This window comes from Lissotriton helveticus, chromosome 10 (genome assembly GCF_964261635.1).
Source record: "Lissotriton helveticus chromosome 10, aLisHel1.1, whole genome shotgun sequence".
NCBI lineage: Eukaryota > Metazoa > Chordata > Amphibia > Caudata > Salamandridae > Lissotriton > Lissotriton helveticus.
Window position 1 is genome coordinate 247,468,513 of NC_136071.1, and position 21,386 is coordinate 247,489,898.

The window sequence follows — 21,386 nt, forward strand, 5'->3', positions numbered from 1 at the left end:
GTGTAGAAAAATGTTTATGAAGTTTAAGTTTACGCACAAACTTAAATATATCAACTTTAGTCGTGGCGTAATCAAAGTTACCTTTGGGACTGTAAGACAAACCCAGAGATAATATGGATATTTCCTTATTGGTGAGAACAGTGTCCGATAAATTAATAACTGCCTTAGTGTCAACAGGAACTGACTCTATTGTAGTTGCTGTGGAGACTGAGTTGATTGTGTTTAGTTCCACTGCTTTCTGAAGCGCTGTTTCTTTGGCCTGGCATCTGGTTTTGCGACATTTGTTGCTTTTGCGCCTCTCTGCGCGTTGCTTGTTGTTGCGCTGGCGGCGGCAGCCTGTGCTCCAGAGCGTAGAGTTGCTTTTCGATCCTGTTGGACAATTTCCATCTCCTGTGCCGGAGTAAGTTTGCGAAACCCCACCATTTGCTGACGCCTGGTCTCCGTTTCAGATTCACTTTCATATTGTGAGCTTTCCCCTGATGCAGAAGATGATTCAATTTGTCCTGTGTTAGAAGTTGTTCCAGTATTGGCATTGCTAGTGGGATTGATATTGGGAGTGTTAGAATTATCATTTGCACGCCGCTGTTTGATTTTGTCATATTTTTTAGCGAACGTGAAAATTTTGCCATTCTCATAGTCCAGTCTGTCACGCTGGAACTTGTATGCCTTCCGTTTCATGATGATATCTTCCTCGCGCTTGAGCCTACTATTCATGTCATCTCTGAGTTTGGATATTTCTGCAGAGAGAGGTATTTTGTCGATTTCTGCATTAATTAAATCGATTTTTTCAAGTAGTTTGGCTCTATCGCTTTCGGCATATTGCACGAGAATGCCCATTAAGCGCTTAGAATTTTCCAAATTGCATTGCGCCCAGTCAGCTAACATCTGTGGGTCGGGATCCTCATAGGAAGGGGCTAATAAAGTGCGCAAACCCCTTGGCACACGCCCCACCTCCAGGTAGCCTGACAACGAGGTGTACTCCCACCACTTGGCTTGTTCGCCTTTGCTGCATTTCTCCAAACGTTTAAATAGTTCCTTGATTCCCCAGCGTGGCTCAGGTGCAGCATTCAAACTGGGACTAGTTGTGGGCTCCCCAGCCGGGGGGTCCGAAAACATGCCCTTAGACATCTCCATGCGCCCTCTCAACATGTCCGCGGACATGGTGCAACAAATGGGCAAAATAACAGTCAGGCACACACAGAAATGTTCCTACCGGCAATGCAGCACGAAACAGATTCTGAACTCCACACAGGGAATATCCCGGTCTGAAACAGCAGCCGCTCTCGGTACTCGATCGATGAGCTCAGGAAGCCGCGACCAACAACCGCCAGTCAGCAGCCCCTGAACTACTTCCGGTCTTTCCACGGAAGCGACACACAAACAGATCCGTCGTTCCCTGGGGCGTGTCGGCGTCTCCTAACACTGAGTTTTTTTTAAAGTTTCCAAAAGGATTGTAGCTTCTTGCCGAAATTAGCCCAGAACGTGGAGGGGTCTCGCAAAAGCCAGGGAAGCTCTCCCAGCTGAGATACGAGGTACGTGGCGCTCCCGAAGTTTTAGCCAGCCAAGCAATGACAGCCAAACAGCAAAACAGGAACAGCGAGACCCAAAGTTGGTGCAAATGTTCTTTATTCAAATATTAGCCCAGCACCAGTCCGCCATGACGCGTTTCGGCTAGAGATAGCCTTGATCACATGACAAACGTCACGAGGGCTAATCACCCATTTTAAAGTGCACAATGCCATCACATGCAATGGAGACTGAAAAAATACTATCAACGTTTCCATATTGTTACAATTATTTCATTACGGCATAAATGCCCGTGTTGCACACAATTTCAAAGTAATGGTCATGAATTTTGAATAGTACAAACAGTTAACATCGGCCAAAAGTTACCAATTGCAGGAATAGACATGTATTTATAAGTGTAATCATGGTAACGGCTACAACAAACTTTTAAAATGATATAAAAGTAAAAAAGCCGAATAAATAGTTATATGCAAATAAAATATAACCATTAAAATTCCAAAACTCTGTACAAAATACACTCCAATTGTAAAGTTCCGTTATCATGAACTCCTAATATTGTGCAATATATATATATATATATTTACCACAAATGCCCCTTGCATCAGAGACGCACACACGGTGTCCTGCCCTCCGGCCTGGTTCATGCAGTCAGGTTTGCCAAATGCGCGTGTTTTCAGCGAGCCTACGCGTTTCGGGGTCACCGCCCCTTCTTCTTGGGCAGTAAGAAAGCACATCTGAGCACTGCTTGCTTTTTTCACGAACTTTATTAACAAGCCTGCATGGGTGTGTCCGTTTGGCGCCCATGGGATTGTGGGGCTTGTAGTTCCAAGTGCAGGCAATTTTTCTTCTTTTCAGTAAGTTCAAGTGTGTTTTCTCACAATTATGTTCATTTTAAATCTCTAAGTGAGTGCGCATTTGGAAGCGCTGACTAATGTGCATATTTGGGACATCGTACCGCTTCGCAGTTCCAAAAGTTCAGTTCTGGCTTGTTAATAAAGTTCGTGAAAAAAGCAAGCAGTGCTCAGATGTGCTTTCTTACTGCCCAAGAAGAAGGGGCGGTGACCCCGAAACGCGTAGGCTCGCTGAAAACACGCGCATTTGGCAAACCTGACTGCATGAACCAGGCCGGAGGGCAGGACACCGTGTGTGCGTCTCTGATGCAAGGGGCATTTGTGGTAAATAAGCTACGCGGCGGTCCCAGCCGCGGGAGATGGCACCGTCACCAGCTGAGAGCGAAGGATGTCTCAGCAGGAAGAAGCCGCCAGAACTGAACTTTTGGAACTGCGAAGCGGTACGATGTCCCAAATATGCACATTAGTCAGCGCTTCCAAATGCGCACTCACTTAGAGATTTAAAATGAACATAATTGTGAGAAAACACACTTGAACTTACTGAAAAGAAGAAAAATTGCCTGCACTTGGAACTACAAGCCCCACAATCCCATGGGCGCCAAACGGACACACCCATGCAGGCTTGTTAATAAAGTTCGTGAAAAAAGCAAGCAGTGCTCAGATGTGCTTTCTTACTGCCCAAGAAGAAGGGGTGGTGACCCCGAAACGCGTAGGCTCGCTGAAAACACGCGCATTTGGCAAACCTGACTGCATGAACCAGGCCGGAGGGCAGGACACCGTGTGTGCGTCTCTGATGCAAGGGGCATTTGTGGTAAATATATATATATATATATGTATGTTTAGCTAAAGTTTGAACAGAGATGTCTTGGAACAGTGAGACTGTATCTCCTGAAATTATATAGAGTCCTAGGTCCTGGCTACTTTTATAATTGCTTCCTTGACCTGTTAAAAGTGGACCCTGGTTAGAACATTTGGATCAAGATGGTTTTGATGCTGGTAGTATGAGAAGACCCAATGTGTGCGGTCTAGGGTGTGATCCTGGTCTGTAGTGTTCTGAAGGATATGGTGGAGCAGGGCTCACACATGGCTTTCGAGCTCGGAATTCGGTATGGTGGCACTCATGTCCCGATCTGAATGTTATTACGGCGAGCACAATTTTCCTAGTCCTCCCAAGGTATTGGTTAGGGTTTGCTAGTGAGCTTCCAGTGCTTTGACCCTTTTGGCCAGCTTGTCATGCTCCTGATCCCGCTGCTCCACCGCCTCTTCCACAGTGTTCATACAGGTCTCCACTCTCTTCACTGACTGATCGATCTCCTTGAGGGCTTTAGTAAAAGTGGTGAGAATGGCAGCAGTATCCTTCCATATCTCTTGGAGGAGTGCCTGGATATCCCTGTTCGTGACAGGTGAGGTGAGGTCTAATGAAGCCGCTTTGTGCCCACCAGCGTCTCCCCTGCCCGCCCCATTGGGCAACCAGTTATTGTTTAGCATCTCTTTAATCATAGAAGTCCTCTGTGGCTTGTTACGGGAGGACACCATTGTAGACTCGCACGGAGGTCGAAGCACTTGGCGGCACAATGGGCCCTCCTCTGCCCCTGCTGGATACACTCTCTAGTGGGCAGCCTTAATTGAAAGATAGGTGAATGTGCCAGTAACACACCCCAAAACCGTGCAATATCCACACCCTTACCACCACAAACCTAGGGGCATGAGGTGAATGACCCACGCCTTACTAACTACTCCCTGTATATCCCCTTTTGTTTTGCATTCCGGGCCTTAACCACTTTAATTTAGTTGTATTTAAAATTGATCCAAGATTGTGAATCCTGATTTTCAGTAGTAACTTTGGGCCAGATGTATCAAATGGTTTTACCCGTTCTGTGTCTATGGGAAAATGTGTTCGTACATATGGCCCTATGTTTTCCTATTTGTCTTTGTTATAAGCTTGAAGGTAATAAAAGAGTTATCAGGTTATAATGTGTACAATTCCTGTAATAATAACCGTGTGTATGAAAAACGGAATAAAGAATTGTTGCAAAGAAGATGATAATATATCCAGGGCTGTAGTGTCACTAAGCAGCTCAGTGGGATTCTGAAAAAGGTTGCCATTGTTTGTTATAGGGAGGATGTCTGTCTGAAAATTAATATACTACCCAGATTTTTTGTGTGATTATACCAGTGATTGTTAACCCCCTCACCCCCAATAGTTGAGAGATTAATTCCCTGCTGACAGATTTAATGTGAAGAATCAGCCATAGGAAGGTGGCGTTGCACAATATCCAATTAATGACCAGAGAGAAAGGCCAGGGAATCCCCAAATTTGAATGTTATTGCTTAGCTGCACAGCTACAATCGGTGGCACACTGGCTGACGCAGGAGAAGTTCTCAGAACACAAACTGATTTTAACGGCTATGGGTCCAGAGTCGATTCAAGAGGGGTTATTTGAGAAGCACCACAGGAAACCAAGTACTTTAGACTGTTAAATTGTGGCCCCATATTACTGGTCCGTGTATCTAAAGATGTCAATTAAAATGGTTACATATGCTCCAGATTTGCTCATCTTGTGTTTACCTAGATTTAACTGCTGGCCAAAAGGGGTAGTACTGTATTCTGTCATAAATAGTTTCCAGAAAGAGGATCTATGCTAGGCAGGTGAGAGCACCACATTTGAGAACACCAGCAGGGAATATGAGGTGCCAAAATGGGGTCCCAAAAGAACAAACCATAACATGCATATCCATGGTCAGGGCGTCAAATCCCACGAGCCAGGTGCTGCACCTTGAACCATTGACAGATAAGAAAGATCAAGGCAAGAAAATGATCACCCTATTATACTCCATACTAAGAGGAGCCACTAAGACCTGATTGGACACTGAGATAAATGGACGGGAGACTTAAATAGCGAAGTGGTGCACGTGGAATGGGAGGGGAGAGAGGCACACCTTGCTGGGGTATCTAGGAATGTTTAATTGGATGTTATCAAATGTCATTATTTACATCAAGTTTACTTAACCCCAAAGCACTGAGGTAAAACTAATACAGGGGATGGAGATGACTGTCCACGGTGTACATCGGTATTAACTTTTATCATATGGTCTATGGCTGTGTAGGATTGTCTTGTGGTAATCACGTTGACGGATAAGGATAAGGAGAACCTAAATGATCCCAAGGGATGACTGCTGGGTGTTCTTTTCAGATTTAAGAAAAGGATGGAGATGAACCAATGTATCTACCGTGTTTTGTTGATCACCAAGACATTAATAGCAATGAAATGGATTTGTAGGATGACATCTTCAGTGACTACCTAACTGAAAGAACTGAAGAAGTGGTTTGATGATAAAGAAGTGGGTATGACTATACTAAACAAACACAACTGAAATGGACAGACTGGAAAAATATTCTTCTAACATTCCCAGAGTAAACTTGTGCACTTCTGCCGTAAATCATTTCGATGTCAGAAATCACAAGACCCTGGGACAGGCATAAAGGTTGTGATGGTGAGAATATCAGAGCATACATCATAAAAGGAAAAGGAAGGTCACTCCCTTATTCTTTATTAAATGCAATGGTAGGGTACAAATAAAGTAGGAAATTATCCTAGACCAGTCCAAAACCAGCAGAAACCTATTTAACAAAACACCAAGATTGGAAAAGAAACAATTGATCCGAACATAATTTGGTCAGATGTTTATAGTTAATGTGACTTTTTTTCCTTATGCTTTTCTTAATGTTTGTGTTTTATAACTTCACAATGGTATCATCTATTGTTCTTCAACGAAACATGATGAAAAAAGCAAATATATAAAAGTCCCATTTTGTCCATTGCCCAGGTGCTGGCACAGCTTTACTTGGCAAAGCGGGTGCAATGGCTTGCACTGTAGCAGTGGAAGCAAGTATATCAGAACACTACAACAATCAAATCAGAACTCTTGTGGAGGAGGACCCTGAAAAATTCCAAGAATTATTACAGGTATTGAAATGAGACTACTGTATATATTGTTTTAAAGCATTACAAAATACTTAGTTACTATTTTTCTTTTGAAGAGAGAGGCAACCTGACCACTCTAGAAAGTGTTATCATACTTTTTTAATGTCATAACTTCATAAAATAATGTAGAGAATGTCTTGATGAAGTCTGCGTCTCATTCAACGCCATTGAGTCGTTATTTTTTGTATTTGTTTGTAATTTTCTGGTTTTCATTGTTCCAATCCACTTAACATTAAGAATTAAGGGGATGCAAGTCAGGCTGTAGTTGGGTGAAGATTCTGTTTTAACCAATAGTCATCGTGTTCTCCATACCGGTTTAGAAGGGTTTTGCTTATAACCTGAGAGAGTAATTGATTCCATTCAGTCTTTGGGGAAACCAGACTTTAAGTTCTGTCTGAACTGTAATGGTAGTATAAAAGGGTAACTCTTTAATAGAGTGCCACCATTTTTTTATGTAGAGAAAGGAATCTGTTAATTTGAGGAGCAATGATTGAAAGGCTTTGGGAGTTATTGAACATTTATAGTTGAACAGTGTAGGCACCTTGGTGGTGTCTTTGTGCTTTCAGACACCTGTTTTGGTACTGATAGATTTTGCATTGTGCTTACTTTGTTCTTGTTTATGGAGTCCTGGAGCTCTGTGTGAATGCCAGTTATTTGTCAATAATATGTATGTCAATTCTCAGTATCCATATGGATTGTTTGACCTTTTAAGTTTACGTGTGAAAGACAGGCAGTACAATTTAATATAATCCCAAATGATATGCACAACAGCTGGGATTGTGTTGGGAGGGTGTAGAAGACAACCAAAGCTGACTTGGTGTTGTGAGAGGACACCCAGGAAGATGTCAGCAAACCATTGAAAACTTATCATGTGGGAAATTGGAAATTTGGATACTCGTAAAATCCATATCCAGGATGTTGGGCTCGTAGAATTTTACAAAATCTAGTGTGACCAGGACGTTTGTAGTTTATATTGAGACCTTCACTGCTGAGAGACTTCCAGTGTTCAGGAGGGGAGTGATAGTGATTGACCAGCCTAATCCTAGCGAAGACCAGCTAAGTTGTGACTCATATCTACCTTTGGACTTGAAAAATGGAGACCATAAGATATAAAGCAAAAAATTGGCACGCATGCTGTCTAGGGCAGTTGGGATATTGTCAACGGGGATCAATCTTGACTTGTACCGCACGAAAACACAAACGTTGAAATCAGATGTTCATTTCTGTTGGTGGAAAAGAAACACAGACTAGAAGAAACATGCATAGTTTGGGTAGATTGTTCAGGGTTGGCCTTGGGCGTGGGTGAGCTGGGCTGAGGTGTCCTGGGTGCTTACATTTAGAGGGGCACATAATGAGCTGACCTTGGTATTTTTTTTTATTTCTGGCCGCCAGCCCCTGTTCATTTACGCTATGAATAATATACATTTTTGTCAACTTCTGTACATTTCCCTTTCTTCCATCTTCTTCTCACACATGCCCCCTCCTGTGCTATTTCATCTGCAATTTAGCATCTGAATAGGGGATTCAAGTGAAATGTCTTTAAGCTATGCTGTAGAGTAGTGTGGCTGTTGAGCATCAAGTTGAAAATTTATAATAACAAGCATGTCCCCTCTTCTAAAGAGTCTTCCCCTGCTCTGGCAGACAATTTTAACATTTTCTTAGTACTGCTTTTTTTAAAACAAAAAACACCACCACGAAAATCCCCACCAATATCCAACTCATGTGGTTTCATCTGCAAAGTCTATCCCAGCCCATGTCGCCTAAATAGACATTGTGCATAAATAATTGGCTTCAATACAGCCTGGAAACTTAAACGGCCACTGCCGGACAGACTGAACTACTTAAGGTATTTGAGGTAACTTTGCCACACTTGCTTGACTTGGCGTGCTAATAACCTATATTGCAAGGACTCCCACCCGAGACACTGGCCCGCAGCTGCTCAGAGGCAGGAGGCTGCCTAAAGACACCAGGTGACACCCCTACGGCGGGCGCACAGCCTCCCCTTCAAATTGAGCTAAAAGTATGGGGTGTGGATGTGAGTGTGTGTGTGTGAAGGAGGACTGACTGACTGTAAATGAGTATCTTCCATTCTCGCCCTCGGCACGCGCACGTGTATGGCTGGAGCGGAGAGAGACATCATTCAGTCTGTTGTGGACAAAAGTGACTTCCCCAAACGCTCCTATTCTGACGGCAGCGTGCTGAGTACGACAGTTCTAATGTGTCTTTCTACTTTGCCCTGTCAAAAATAGTATTTTATTTCCCCAAAGCATGTACATAACAAGTTAAGACATACCCGGCCCTCAATGCTTCACCTGTACAACGTTCTTATGCCTTAAAAACTGCACAGTATCCTCGTTTCTCCACACACTTTCGCTTTTTTCAGTTTTATTATACAGATATCAACACCCCCCTCCACCCCCCCAGGTGTGATGCATCCCGTAGCTGCAAAGGGTGCAGGGATCCCTAATACAACGAAGGGAGTTGGTCCCCACTCCCTGGTTCTGTAGTAAAACACAGCCACTAATTGTGACGCAGTCTCGGGCCGAGGAGAGAGCAGGAAGCCCACCGGGTGGATGGGTGCAGCACCATGGGGGTGGTCTTGGCTCTGTCTCAGCCCAGGGCTCACCCCCACCCTCGGCGCTTGCAGGGAGAGAGGGGAGGATGCTGTTGACGGTGGGAAGGCTGCTGGCGAAAAAGAACAGCTTGTCCAAGCAGCCAGACTACACACTGCCTCTCCTCCTCACGGTCCCTCCTCTTGGCTCTGCCCCCCCCCCCCTCTGTGCCTCCGGAGGTCGCTCGGCCGTGACAGCCATTCCCAGAAGCCCCGCCACAGGCGCATTAATTCATAGGGCTCCATATTTGTATGATGGAGCAACTTCTGGAAGTTTCTGTTAACATTTCTTTCCAGCATTTCTCTTGCGTTTCCCCCTTTTCATTTTTGAGGTTAACCCAGGAGGCGTGCATCGCGCCTCCATGAAACTTTTGAAAGCACAAAAGACATGTTCGGGGGGTTGTAAAACAAGCGTCATGCAAAGACAGGAGACAGGCAAGAACAAGCCCGCGAGTGGTGTGCACTCGCGCTTGCGAGCAGCAGCCAATCTGTTTCAATTATCGCGCCCGCGTCTGGGCACAATAATTGGAAACAGATGCCGCTGCTGCACGTAACCGCAAGCATTAGGCCGTGGGCGTCAACATTGGGACAAAAAGTTAAACAAAAAGACGCCTTTGGCCAATTGCGTGCTGTCTTTTTACAAAAACGCACGCAAAGGCCAATGGAATATCAAGACTTCGAGCACGAGCTTGCTCTCTCGTGCACGAAGTGCTGGTCAGCTTCAAGAGGCCCTCTCCTTGGAGCAGCGCATGCTCGCTGCGCTAAGGCTCGACCTAAAAAAGCAAAATCACTACCAGATTGTACTAGTGCGCATTGTGCAGTCACAAATGTGCTTAGCAATTGCGTGGCATTTACACTCTAATCCATAACAGCACCAGTGGCCCGATGTAAAAGGGTGACTGTTGAAGGGGATCTGAGACTACAATGGACCACTTCTATTCACCTGTAGGGATAGATTTATGGGATGTTGCCTGTACTAAAGTGAAGTTCCAATTGGATAGACTCCTGACATGAATTAACATAACATATCAATATACAGTATTTTGATGTAAATGGTTATCAGCAGCAGACTTTAACGTCCACTGAATGTATATATGTTAGAGGCATTTAAAACATTGAAGGAGATTTATTTAATCAATGATGGATTTCCTACTGTTGCGTTTTGATATTGTGACATCTGTGGAATTGACTTCTATGGGGTATGTCTCACTGCATGTTCTTGTGTGGGGGAAATTTGTAGTTGTAAACTGTTTACTTTTTTATCTTCTCAAATAAAATACGTTAAGACATATTATAAAGGAAGTAATTTATCATCAATGAACATAAACAAAAACGTTTAACTGGAATTAAGTAAGCACAGTTTTTTAACCAACTAAATGCATTTCATGCTGTGCCAGTTTCTGGAAGCTGATGGAACAGTCGATGGCGGTGCTGCTAGAGCTTTTATACCAAGAAATAATATTTCTGGATCTTCTGATGTGTAGAAATGTTATTCACATCCCTATTATGCAGCACATTAGTGGCATTAAGAATGGATTTAAAAAGACTACTGACTGCTAAGTCAGCAAAGTAGTTTGAGACCTTGAATGATTGTTAACAATTGAAAATGCGAAATAAAATGATTGCTGTATGATCTCAGGAAGTTTGCATTTACACACCATATTTAAATGAAGGGAAGAGCTTTTAACATCTACGGACAGAGGAAACGCAAGAGCAGAAATAAATAACACTTCAGTACTGTTGGCTTTGCTGAATTGAAAATTGGAGCTGCCCTAAATCGTTACTATAACATAGAAGGTGGAGGTATCCATGTCATGGAGTCTTCCTACCCCAGATGTTCCCCATCATATTGTTTTATTCGGACCAGATTAAGAGAGGTGTGAAATTTAGGGTTGAGGTATCTCCGGGGTGTGATAAATGGCTCCTGTTACAAGCGCCTGCCTAGGAATGAGCCGAAACATGCAGCTGTGCTATTTACTGCATATTATCTGCATTTTTTGCCTTTTTTTTTTTTTTTAGAATGTCCCCCTCTCATATTTTCCTGCAATTCAAACTCGTTCACACTTTCGAGGCACTACATAACACTGGACCAGCATACCTCAACAATCACATCTGTTGTCACAAACCTTCCAGACACCTCCACTTGTCTGGACTCCCACTTGCACAAATCCTGTACATAAGGAAAACCAGATCCGGCGGTCAAGCCTTCTCTTACATCGCTCCAAATTCATGGAATGACCTGCCTCTTCAAATAAGAGCCTCTTCACTTCTTGAATTCCACAAGACTCTGAAGACCCGACTTTTAGAGTAGTCCCACTAGGACCTAGGGATGCCTAGTTTCACACCTGCTCAGTGCCAAGATACCCTCCCAGGTGACGGTGTGCTCTACAAATCTACATAATGTAACAATGTGTCAGAGGGCAAGAGAACTGTGGCGGTGCGATATTTATTGAATTCATCATAATTCTAATCTCTGCACAAAATCCAGTTTGGCAGGTATCATGGTTCACTCCCTCAGATATAATCAGACTCACCATTGTCAGTGTCTCAGTTGACAAACTTAAAACGAGGGGCACTACTAAACTATGAAAACAATGACAAAAGAGCCAGCCGAACCCTAGAGACCTCCCTTCACCACTGTTGCCTACTTATTTACCTGACCAATTAATACACTGATTCAATAAAATCTCTTTCTTCTTGTTTTTAGATAATTAAGAATTTTCGTGATGATGAGTTGGAACACCATGATATAGGGCTAGAGCACGATGCAGAAATGGTAAGGATATTACATATTATGTGCCTTAGTATATGATGCATTGAAATCAAAGCCCTCTAGATGAGCTCCTTGTTCTTTTCTCTTGGAAGCACTATATTTAATGGATTATTGAAGGGAGTCAGTATAGTCCAGTGGTTAAGTTGTAGACCATGGAGATAGAAGAGCCATGCAGTAAGAAACACAATTATATTAGTTGACTGTGAACTAGGACAAGCGCAAATTCAGGTAAGTTAATGTCTTTTGATTAGGTTAGGTGTTGTAACGATATTGGGCCATATGTAGGTGGCCAAATACCGGTCGGTAACGGCCGATTTCGGCCGTTACCGACCGGTATTTTGATTTTCTGATGTAGGTGGCCAAAATATTACCGATTCTGTATATTTACCGAATCGGTAAATTTACCGAATCTGTAAATTACCGAATCGGTAAATGTACAGAATCGGTAATATGGGATGTAGGTGGCACTGGAAACAGTGCCACAGGCCCTTAGGAATTCGTTATTTACCATGAAATATTATGGCATGGTAAATAACGAATTCCTGTGTACATGCACATCTGTGCATGTACACCTGTGCCATGTGGCACACAGACATGCCCTAAGGGCATGTATGTGTGTCACATGGCATAAAAGCCAGAAACAGGGGTGCAACAGGGTGTCAAAGTGACACCCTGTCCCCCTTGTAAAATCGGCGATTTTACCGACTCGGTAATTACCGATTCGGTATTTGCTATTGAATCCTATGGGCTTCAAGGCCCATAGGAATCAATGGCAAATACCGAATCGGTAATTACCGATTCGGTAATTACCGATTCTTACCGATTCGGTAATTGTTAAGGAATAATTACCTACATTGCATTTACCGAATTTTAAATACCGAATCGGTAAAATTCGGTATTTACGATTCGGTAAATGCAATTTACCTACATATGGCCCATAGTCTTCTGCTGTTCAATCTGATGATTAGGTCAACATAACTCTGAGATCCTTTGCAATAGTTAATTCTATATTTGGATTTTGCTTTCATTTCTTGGCTTCACTGAACATTTTTGTGATCTAGAATAGATCAGAGAGGTTTATTGTCGTCTGGCAACAGAGCTAGATACTGCCACAAGTGTTTGTTCAATCTTGAAAGCATAGATGCACAGGGTCCACTAGAGAGCTAATCTTTCCTACAGTACAGATAATGTTTGCCACAAAATTTATTCTTCGAGTCTTCATTAAAAGAGTTGCCTTTCATCATAACCTGAAGAGCATCTAGCCTATCATGTTGGAGATGCTCAAGATCTTGACTCTCAAACAAACTGCCCGCGCCAGGTCCTTGACTTAGCATGTCCTCCTGGTCACCTCTCTGGCTTCTATCTACAACATTGAATACATCAAACGTTTAATTCTCAGACACTTCATATTGTATCATTTTCTCATAGATTTTTAGCAGACTCAGTGACATCCATTAAACTTTTTAAATGGTTTGAAATATCGGATTTATCAGCATAAAACAGTGAAGAAAGTTTTGGGTAAAGCACCTCATGCATTCTTTTTGTCAGAAGAGCTGCCTTCTGAGACTTAGGTGCAAGATTGTCTCTGCCTTGAGGCACCGGTTGCAGAAAGTAACCTACTGAACAGATACCACTAACTGGCGAAGAGTAGGCAACATATATTAGCAAAAAGCCCTGAAACCCAAAATCCAATTTAACTGTGAATCTGAGGTCCTGTGGCCTACAAGAAAAGTACAATTTTTGACTTAAAAGCAGACACTTGCTCTTAAAGATGGAGTAATTGAAATTATATTGTGCCCTGAAAGGTGTCTGTACACTGAAGATGCTGACGCGAGGTTTCTCTTGGTTAGTTGCGACTCAGATTAAACTGTATTCTTAGATCAGTTTGTGAATGTTCCATTTCACTGAAAAAGAACTGCCCATTCACAATTTCACAAACTAATAATGCTGTTTCAGACTACATATTTCAGGTTTGTATTGCTCCTAGATATCTATATTCACATATTGGGGAATATTAAACGCTCTTAAAAGTATGAAGGAAATTTAAATATTCCATTTTAAGGTCAGCAGTTTATTTCTTTGATGGCGCCATGAGATTCTTTTCACCAACACTGCAATACAGTTTTGCCAAATTACTGTCTCAAGAAAATGTTGACACTTTGATGCACACAGAGGATGAGCTGCAAGAAACAAAGGCTGGTTTGGGGACATGTTACAACAGCTGGCTTGTCCTTGGTGACCCATTTAGATGCTAACACGAGGGCATCAAAATTGCAACGTGATTCTCCACTAGAATCATTGTGAATTTTCTTTGAGATAGTTATATGAGCGCTTATAAAGAAGCTTTGTTCAAGTGACAGAGCAACGTATACTATTTTGGGCCAAATAAACCCAGACAGCTGATCAAATTGTTCCCCACACCCCTTATGACTGTGCTTTTTTATGTTTGAAAGCTTTATTGGAAGAAATGATATAAAACTACAATATGACATCAGCAGATAAAATAAAATGTAGAGCAAAACATGTCGAAAAACCAAAAATCTACTGATGACAATACTAAGAAACCAAGCATTTTCTAGATTTTCTAAAGGGAAAGGTAGGGGTAAGGGAAAGGAGGGAATAGAATCTATGTTATAACAAAATTATGCTTATATAAAATTATCGGTACAAAAGGGGGTGGTGATGGACGGAGCATCTGAACCAATCAAACACTCACACCCAGTCAAAAGATTATGAATCCGAAACCGGTCCCAGGATGCTTGTTTCCGGTCCATGGAAGACGTGGCTTGGCAGTTCGGGCTGGACTGTTCCCATGAGGCACAGGGTCAGACTGATTTGCATATGGCCATGTCTGAAATGGGGTGGCTGAGTGGGCTAAAGAATGGTGGTGGATTAAACCCAGATCAGTTGACTGGGGGTGAGTGTTTGATTTGCTCAAACGCTCCGTCCATCATCCCCTTTTGTATCGCTTTGTTCGCCCTAAGTGTGGCAGGGTATGCTCAGACGTGAGTCCCTTGCTCACTTGGCCACTGGATACAAGATAGCCTGGCTGATGAGGATTATGAATCCGAAACCGGTCCCAGGATGCTTGTTTCCGGTCCATGGAAGACGTGGCTTGGCAGTTCTGGCTGGACTGTTCCCATGAGGCACAGGGTCAGATTGATTTGCATATGGCCATGTCTGAAATGGGGTGGCTGAGTGGGCTAAAGAATGGTGATGGATTAAACCCAGATCAGTTGACTGGGGGTGAGTGTTTGATTTGCTCAAACGCTCCGTCCATCATCCCCTTTTGTATCGCTTTGTTCGCCCTAAGTGTGGCAGGGTATGCTCAGACGTGAGTCCCTTGCTCACTTGGCCACTGGATTCAAGATAGCCTGGCTGATGAGGATTATGAATCCGAAACCGGTCCCAGGATGCTTGTTTCCGGTCCATGGAAGACGTGGCTTGGCAGTTCGGGCTGGACTGTTCCCATGAGGCACAGGGTCAGACTGATTTGCATATGGCCATGTCTGAAATGGGGTGGCTGAGTGGGCTAAAGAATGGTGATGGATTAAACCCAGATCAGTTGACTGGGGGTGAGGGTTTGATTTGCTCAAACGCTCCGTCCATCATCCCCTTTTGTATCGCTTTGTTCGCCCTAAGTGTGGCAGGGTATGCTCAGACGTGACTCCCTTGCTCACTTGGCCACTGGATTCAAGATAGCCTGACTGATGAGGATTATGAATCCGAAACCGGTCCCAGGATGCTTGTTTCCGGTCCATGGAAGACGTGGCTTGGCAGTTCGGGCTGGACTGTTCCCATGAGGCACAGGGTCAGACTGATTTGCATATGGCCATGTCTGAAATGGGGTGGCTGAGTGGGCTAAAGAATGGTGATGGATTAAACCCAGATCAGTTGACTGGGGGTGAGTGTTTGATTTGCTCAAACGCTCCGTCCATCATCCCCTTTTGTATCGCTTTGTTCGCCCTAAGTGTGGCAGGGTATGCTCAGACGTGAGTCCCTTGCTCACTTGGCCACTGGATTCAAGATAGCCTGGCTGATGAGGATTATGAATCCGAAACCGGTCCCAGGATGCTTGTTTCCGGTCCATGGAAGACGTGGCTTGGCAGTTCGGGCTGGACTGTTCCCATGAGGCACAGGGTCAGACTGATTTGCATATGGCCATGTCTGAAATGGGGTGGCTGAGTGGGCTAAAGAATGGTGATGGATTAAACCCAGATCAGTTGACTGGGGGTGAGTGTTTGATTTGCTCAAACGCTCCGTCCATCATCCCCTTTTGTATCGCTATATAAAATTATCGGCAGGCAAGACAATTGCACAATGAGTAAGAAAAACTACACAATATCTGAAAAACATTATATTATAAATAAAACTCTGAACTGTGGTAATGAAAACAAGTAGGAGAGAGTAAAGATCCTTCAGGGAGGCTTATTCTGAGGAGAGAAAAGTGTACCTCTGGTTAGCGGAATGATCTAAGTATGTGGTAAGGGGCAACCAAGAAAGTTCAACATTACGAGAGGGTTTACAGGAGGAGGCAAATGCAACATCGAGTCTATGGAAATGACATAATGAATTCCACCAACAACGCATGGAAACCTTGGTAAGAGACTTTCAATTAGAGGTAATATGTTGAAACGCAAGAGCAAGCATTAGGTCAAAAAGACCAAGTGAGTGTGAAGGGAGATTTAAAGAGTCCGGGACACTTCCCATAAACACAAGGGTAGTGGAGTAAGGAACAGAGACTGTAAAAATGCGAGAAATGTAAGTCCAGACTTGCTTCCAGAATGTAGCTATATTAGGACAGAAAAAGAAGAGGTGAAGAAGATCAGCATCAGGTGTATCACATGTCCAGCAGTTAGAGTTAGAGGAAGAAGTAAAGCTAGAGAGAGAAAGAGAAGAAAGGTAAAGTCTATGATATAGAAAAAATAAAGATTGAGTAAGGGAAGCAGATCGAGAGGTTTTCAGGGTTTTGGACCATAGTTTATCCCAGAGAGGAACAGGCCATGAGCAATACAAATCTTTTTCCCAAGAAGTCTCCAGTTTAGTTTTGGCACACTCAGGGTTAGGGGCAGAGAAGAATCGGTAAATAAGAGAAGCTTTAGGAAGCATTACGAGAAGAGGAGAAGGAGGGGAAGGCGAATTTGAGGAAGGAAGAGAATAATAACTGTCAAGAATAATTTCCATAAGAATATGATATTTCTGAGGAAAAGAACAAGGGCAATTAAATCGCGTTTGAAATTGGGGGATGGAGCAAGGCGAAGTACCATCGAAGAGTTGATGAACCCAAATAATATCCTTTGATCTCAAAGAGGTTCAATCTACCCAAATAATATCCTTTGATCTCCAAGAGGTCCAAGCAACTGTGCTTTGATACTACCCTCCTGACATTCTTTCCACAAGAAAAATATTTGGAGAAAAACCTTCAACCTTGAACATTGAAAGTAATATTTTCTTCTCCCTTGAAGCAGCGGGTTCTGCAACTTGTTGATGAGGAAGATAAAATGTAGATTAATTTATTATGTGACTCTTCTTGTTGATATATTTAGCGATAAACCCTGGCTAGCTAACAGCCTTCTTCAATGGCGGACTAAATAACTGTATCCGCTATTATTGAGAATCGGCTTTTTTACCGTTTGATAGCAGAATGTGGTATTTGTGGACAAAACAAATGTATTCGCAAGTATTTTTTTAAAACCTTTATTTCATTGAGGTGTTCTGCCGTTGTCCTAAACCTTCATCTATAAGATTAGTGTGCCCATCTGCTGTTCTTACCTGTAAGGTCTCTGCAAACTGTGCGAGCCTGTAAAACTGGTCTTGCTGTGGTTGGCTTAGATTGCGTGACTGTGCATTTTTTATTTTTCACCCTCTCGATCCAAGGAGATTCTCATTCATAACATGCCATTGTAACTCTACTTGGAAAGAGCTGGATGTAAAAATAAAAAAGGTGAAATGTAAAAGTGTAGATGTAAATACTTTGGTGAATGATATGGCTGCGTGAAATTGCATTTTATGAACTGCTTGTGTCGCTCCTGTTTTTTTGGATATTTTTTAATGAAACGGTGTTAAAAAATGAGCTATTTACCAGTATTTTCTCTTAATGATCTCAAGGTGGCTGCACTTGCAACAACTTGCTTGGCTCGCCGTGTAGATACTACAATATTTCATGAATTCCCTTTCAGAACCTATGGCTTTTCAGCAAATGTAACTTAAAATTGTTTAGTAAAACAGATTATCAAGTCTTTTGGAGCTGTAGCTTTTCTCGAGTGCCGTGTCTTCGTTGTTGCCGCAGGTTGATGCCGCCGCCATTCACCCGAGGTTCGAGGTACGCGCCATATCCGCCTAAGCCCCCGTCCCCCGGTCCCTGGGAGCTCTTTTGGTGCTTGTACTGGCGGAGGAACTGCTGGGGTTGGCGGACTGAAGCCGCTGGGAAAGTCGGCGTCCTGATTTTGGAATCCAACATCCAGAGCCCGGTGGGAGACAGCTGAGAGTCCCGTCTGAAGCAACGAGCAGCAGACCCCGGGACGAAGCGCGGCTGAGGGAGGAGGAGACTGCTTGCACTCAGAGTTAGAGCCTGCTATCCTATTGCGTTAAACAGGGACCCCCTGAGTGAGATCAGAATCCTGGATCAGGGCAAAACAGTTGATCGTAAAATAAAGTATCCAGGCAAAATATAATGTAGATATCTGGCACACAATTAATATAACAGTATAGGCATAACAAGATAAACACTAGAAAGAAAGGAAAAACAGAATTTATGATGACATATGAAATTTAATAGCATCGATAAAAAATTGATATAGACATGTTCAATCATAAAAAATTCAATAAAACAGAATACAATATTCACATATAGTAATATCTTAGGTACAGAAAAAAGTTATAAAAGGAACTGATAACTCCCAGAGCTGATTGTCAAAGTTGGTGTTTGTCTGCTATCCTGACATTGACCCCGACCCCAGTCCGCTGCTTGTTGTGAGGTGGGGGCTGAGGCTCCAGTACAGTGGCCACGCGTGCGCTGTCTTCCGGACCGCGCGTGAAGGCTGTTTGGGAGTCCCTGTTCCTGCTACTGTTGTTTCCCTGCCGCTCGCTACAGCAAAACCTAGCCTGGCCTGGTGGGACAGGGTTCCCAGGGGCAACACTTACATTGAGCACCGCAGCACCGCTGCACTCACGCTGGTTCCTACACTCTGGGTTGACTTCAACCCCCAGAGTGCACCGCTGCTTCCGCCGTTCCCGGAGCTGCTGCCAGTGAGGGGCCAACGCGCCCATAGCGCCGCCTCTCCCACCACGATGTGCGCGGGATGCAGCCCGGACCAAGGGCGGGCCCGTCTGAGGCCATTAGAGGCCGAAGGAGGCTGGGCCACCCCATTTGGTTTTTGGACTCAGGAGAGCCTTTTGATGTTGTTTTGGCCACCGGTTGTTGGAACACCCAGGGCCTTGTAACCAATCGACTCTTCTTGGCTGTTTGGGTGATTTATATTGTCATATTTGGGTCATACAATGAGTAAACGGAGAGGGGTAGCTGGGACTCTGGATGCTTTTATCATAACTGCCGAGTCGCTCCTTACGCATGAGATTCAGATGACGGAGAGACGACTGTCCTTGGACCCTGCCACACTACAGTCTTGTCTGTCGCTGGGGGGCCAAGTTGCTTCTAATACATTATCCCCAGACACAGTGAATGTATTATCAGTTATGGCTGATCCTGCCACTCCGACCCCACCTTCGCCACTTCAGGACTCTTCCAACACATTCGCTCTAGGCGCGCCATGCACTAACACCCGGGGATATGCCGCAAAACTCCACAGAAACACCAAACCAACTGTTCAACCCGTCAAAAGGAAGAAAAATGTTGCAAACGCTGTAATCACTAAGCCCAAGCCCAAACCCAAACTCAAAACTAAAAATGCCAAAAGCGGCCTATCAACCAGTAGTCTGGAAGTTTATGAGACTGTTAGTACAAACTCTGTTCCGACTCAGACAGATATCACTTTAGAGTCTAGGCGCAACAAGGTTTATATGGGTGCTGCACTCTTGGGGCCTACAACAGAAGCTCTTGAAACAAAGTTAGATTACATAAAGGATGCGATTGCCAAGAACTTTGACCTGCTTTGGGGAAAATTGATGCACTTGAACTTTGTTGTGGACAAGTTAAGCGGGGGGAAGCTGAATAATGTTTTAACTGATGCAGGGGGGGGGTCCTATAACATCTGTGGCTGACAAACGTGGTCTCGAGTTGCAGCCAATTGGTATTGCTCCTCTCATAGACCTACCCTCCGCTACTTCATGTGTATCCTGCCGAAATCGAGACCTTTTTTATGTCTAACCCTACCTCTATTAGCAGAGAAAACCAGGCTACGTCAAGTCTAGACAATATAAATAATTTAAATCCGGTTGTAGGGAGTGTAAATTGTAATCCGCCCCAGTTGGGTATTACTGCGGTTGACTCTACTAATAACATTGGAGAGCACCATAGGGATATACGCATAAGCCCAAACACCGATGTCCTGAGTCTATCGCCTGCTTCTAGCCCCTATGTGATAGTTCAGGCCGGTGTCCCAAACCTTGCCGGGGGTCAGAGGGAGTCCTGGTCAGATCTCCGAAACAAATCTGTAGACTGGCTACGTAAACACAAAAGCTTCCACCCATCCTCAATGGATGAAATTATCATGGGCCAGGAGAGTAGGGTTGGTTGGCCAATCAAGTAAGAACATTAACGGCGATTGTATTGTTCTCAACTTTCAGAGACCGCAAACGGTCCGTCGCCTATTAACTACCAGAGAGCAGTCCTTTGCCGTAAACACAGGCATTTGTGCACTCCCCTTAGGCTATTTCTACAAAGCATTAGCAACACCGGCCAGGGATCCTGACGTACTTGCTGTTACAGGTAATTGGTTCCATGTACTTTCCAACCTGGACGCTCAGGACTGACAACCACCGTCGATGCCCAAACACAGGTTTTTGAGGGGGCTCGACTGGGTACCAGACCCACATCTCATAAGGACAAAGATAGGGCAGTGAAAATTAAGGCTAGCAGTGGGGCTGATCTGAGCGTCCTAAGTTGGAACATGGCGAGGTTTTGAACTATGCTTGACAATCAGGACTGGCTGCGCATAATAAAGGAACATGATATAGTCATGTTCCAGGAGACCTGGGCCACCGAAGATTTATATATTGAAGGGTTCCATTGTTTGTGTGGTAGCTCCAAGTCCCAAAATGGGCAGACCTTCGGGGGGCCTTTTTATTGGGATTAATTTGGCTGCTGGTGGCAGCTTAAAGGCCCTCCCGACCAATAGCCAACATTACCAAGTTGTGCTTTTTAAAAGGAGAGTTTGTTTTCACCTGGTAAACTTTTATAACAATGACTACTACTCAGTACCTAATAAGAACTTCATTGGGCTTTTTGATTTTATTTCAAGTTTGGACACTCAGCTGAATTTGGAGGGTCCTACTGGGAATTTGTTGGGGGGTGATTTTAACGCCAAACTTACTAACAAGGGGTATGATGCAGGGATGAGTAACCCTGGACCATCTACTGGTAGGGGCGTTGAACTAGCTATGTTCCTAAGATCATATCTGGTCAATGTTATGGATCTGGCGGGAGGCCATAATGCAACCGACTATATACAACCAACATT

The 21,386-nt window shown here is 43.8% G+C and overlaps 1 protein-coding gene across 1 annotated transcript in view; it reads left to right on the forward strand.

Annotated features, from left to right (window-relative positions):
• Window positions 1-21,386, forward strand: part of COQ7 (coenzyme Q7, hydroxylase) — a 168,141-nt gene that overhangs the window by 140,025 nt on the left and 6,730 nt on the right. The window contains exons 4-5 of the mRNA XM_078664222.1: window positions 6,207-6,346; window positions 11,683-11,751. Coding sequence (XP_078520348.1) covers window positions 6,207-6,346; window positions 11,683-11,751 — 209 coding nt within the window. The remainder of the gene's footprint in view (window positions 1-6,206; window positions 6,347-11,682; window positions 11,752-21,386) is intronic.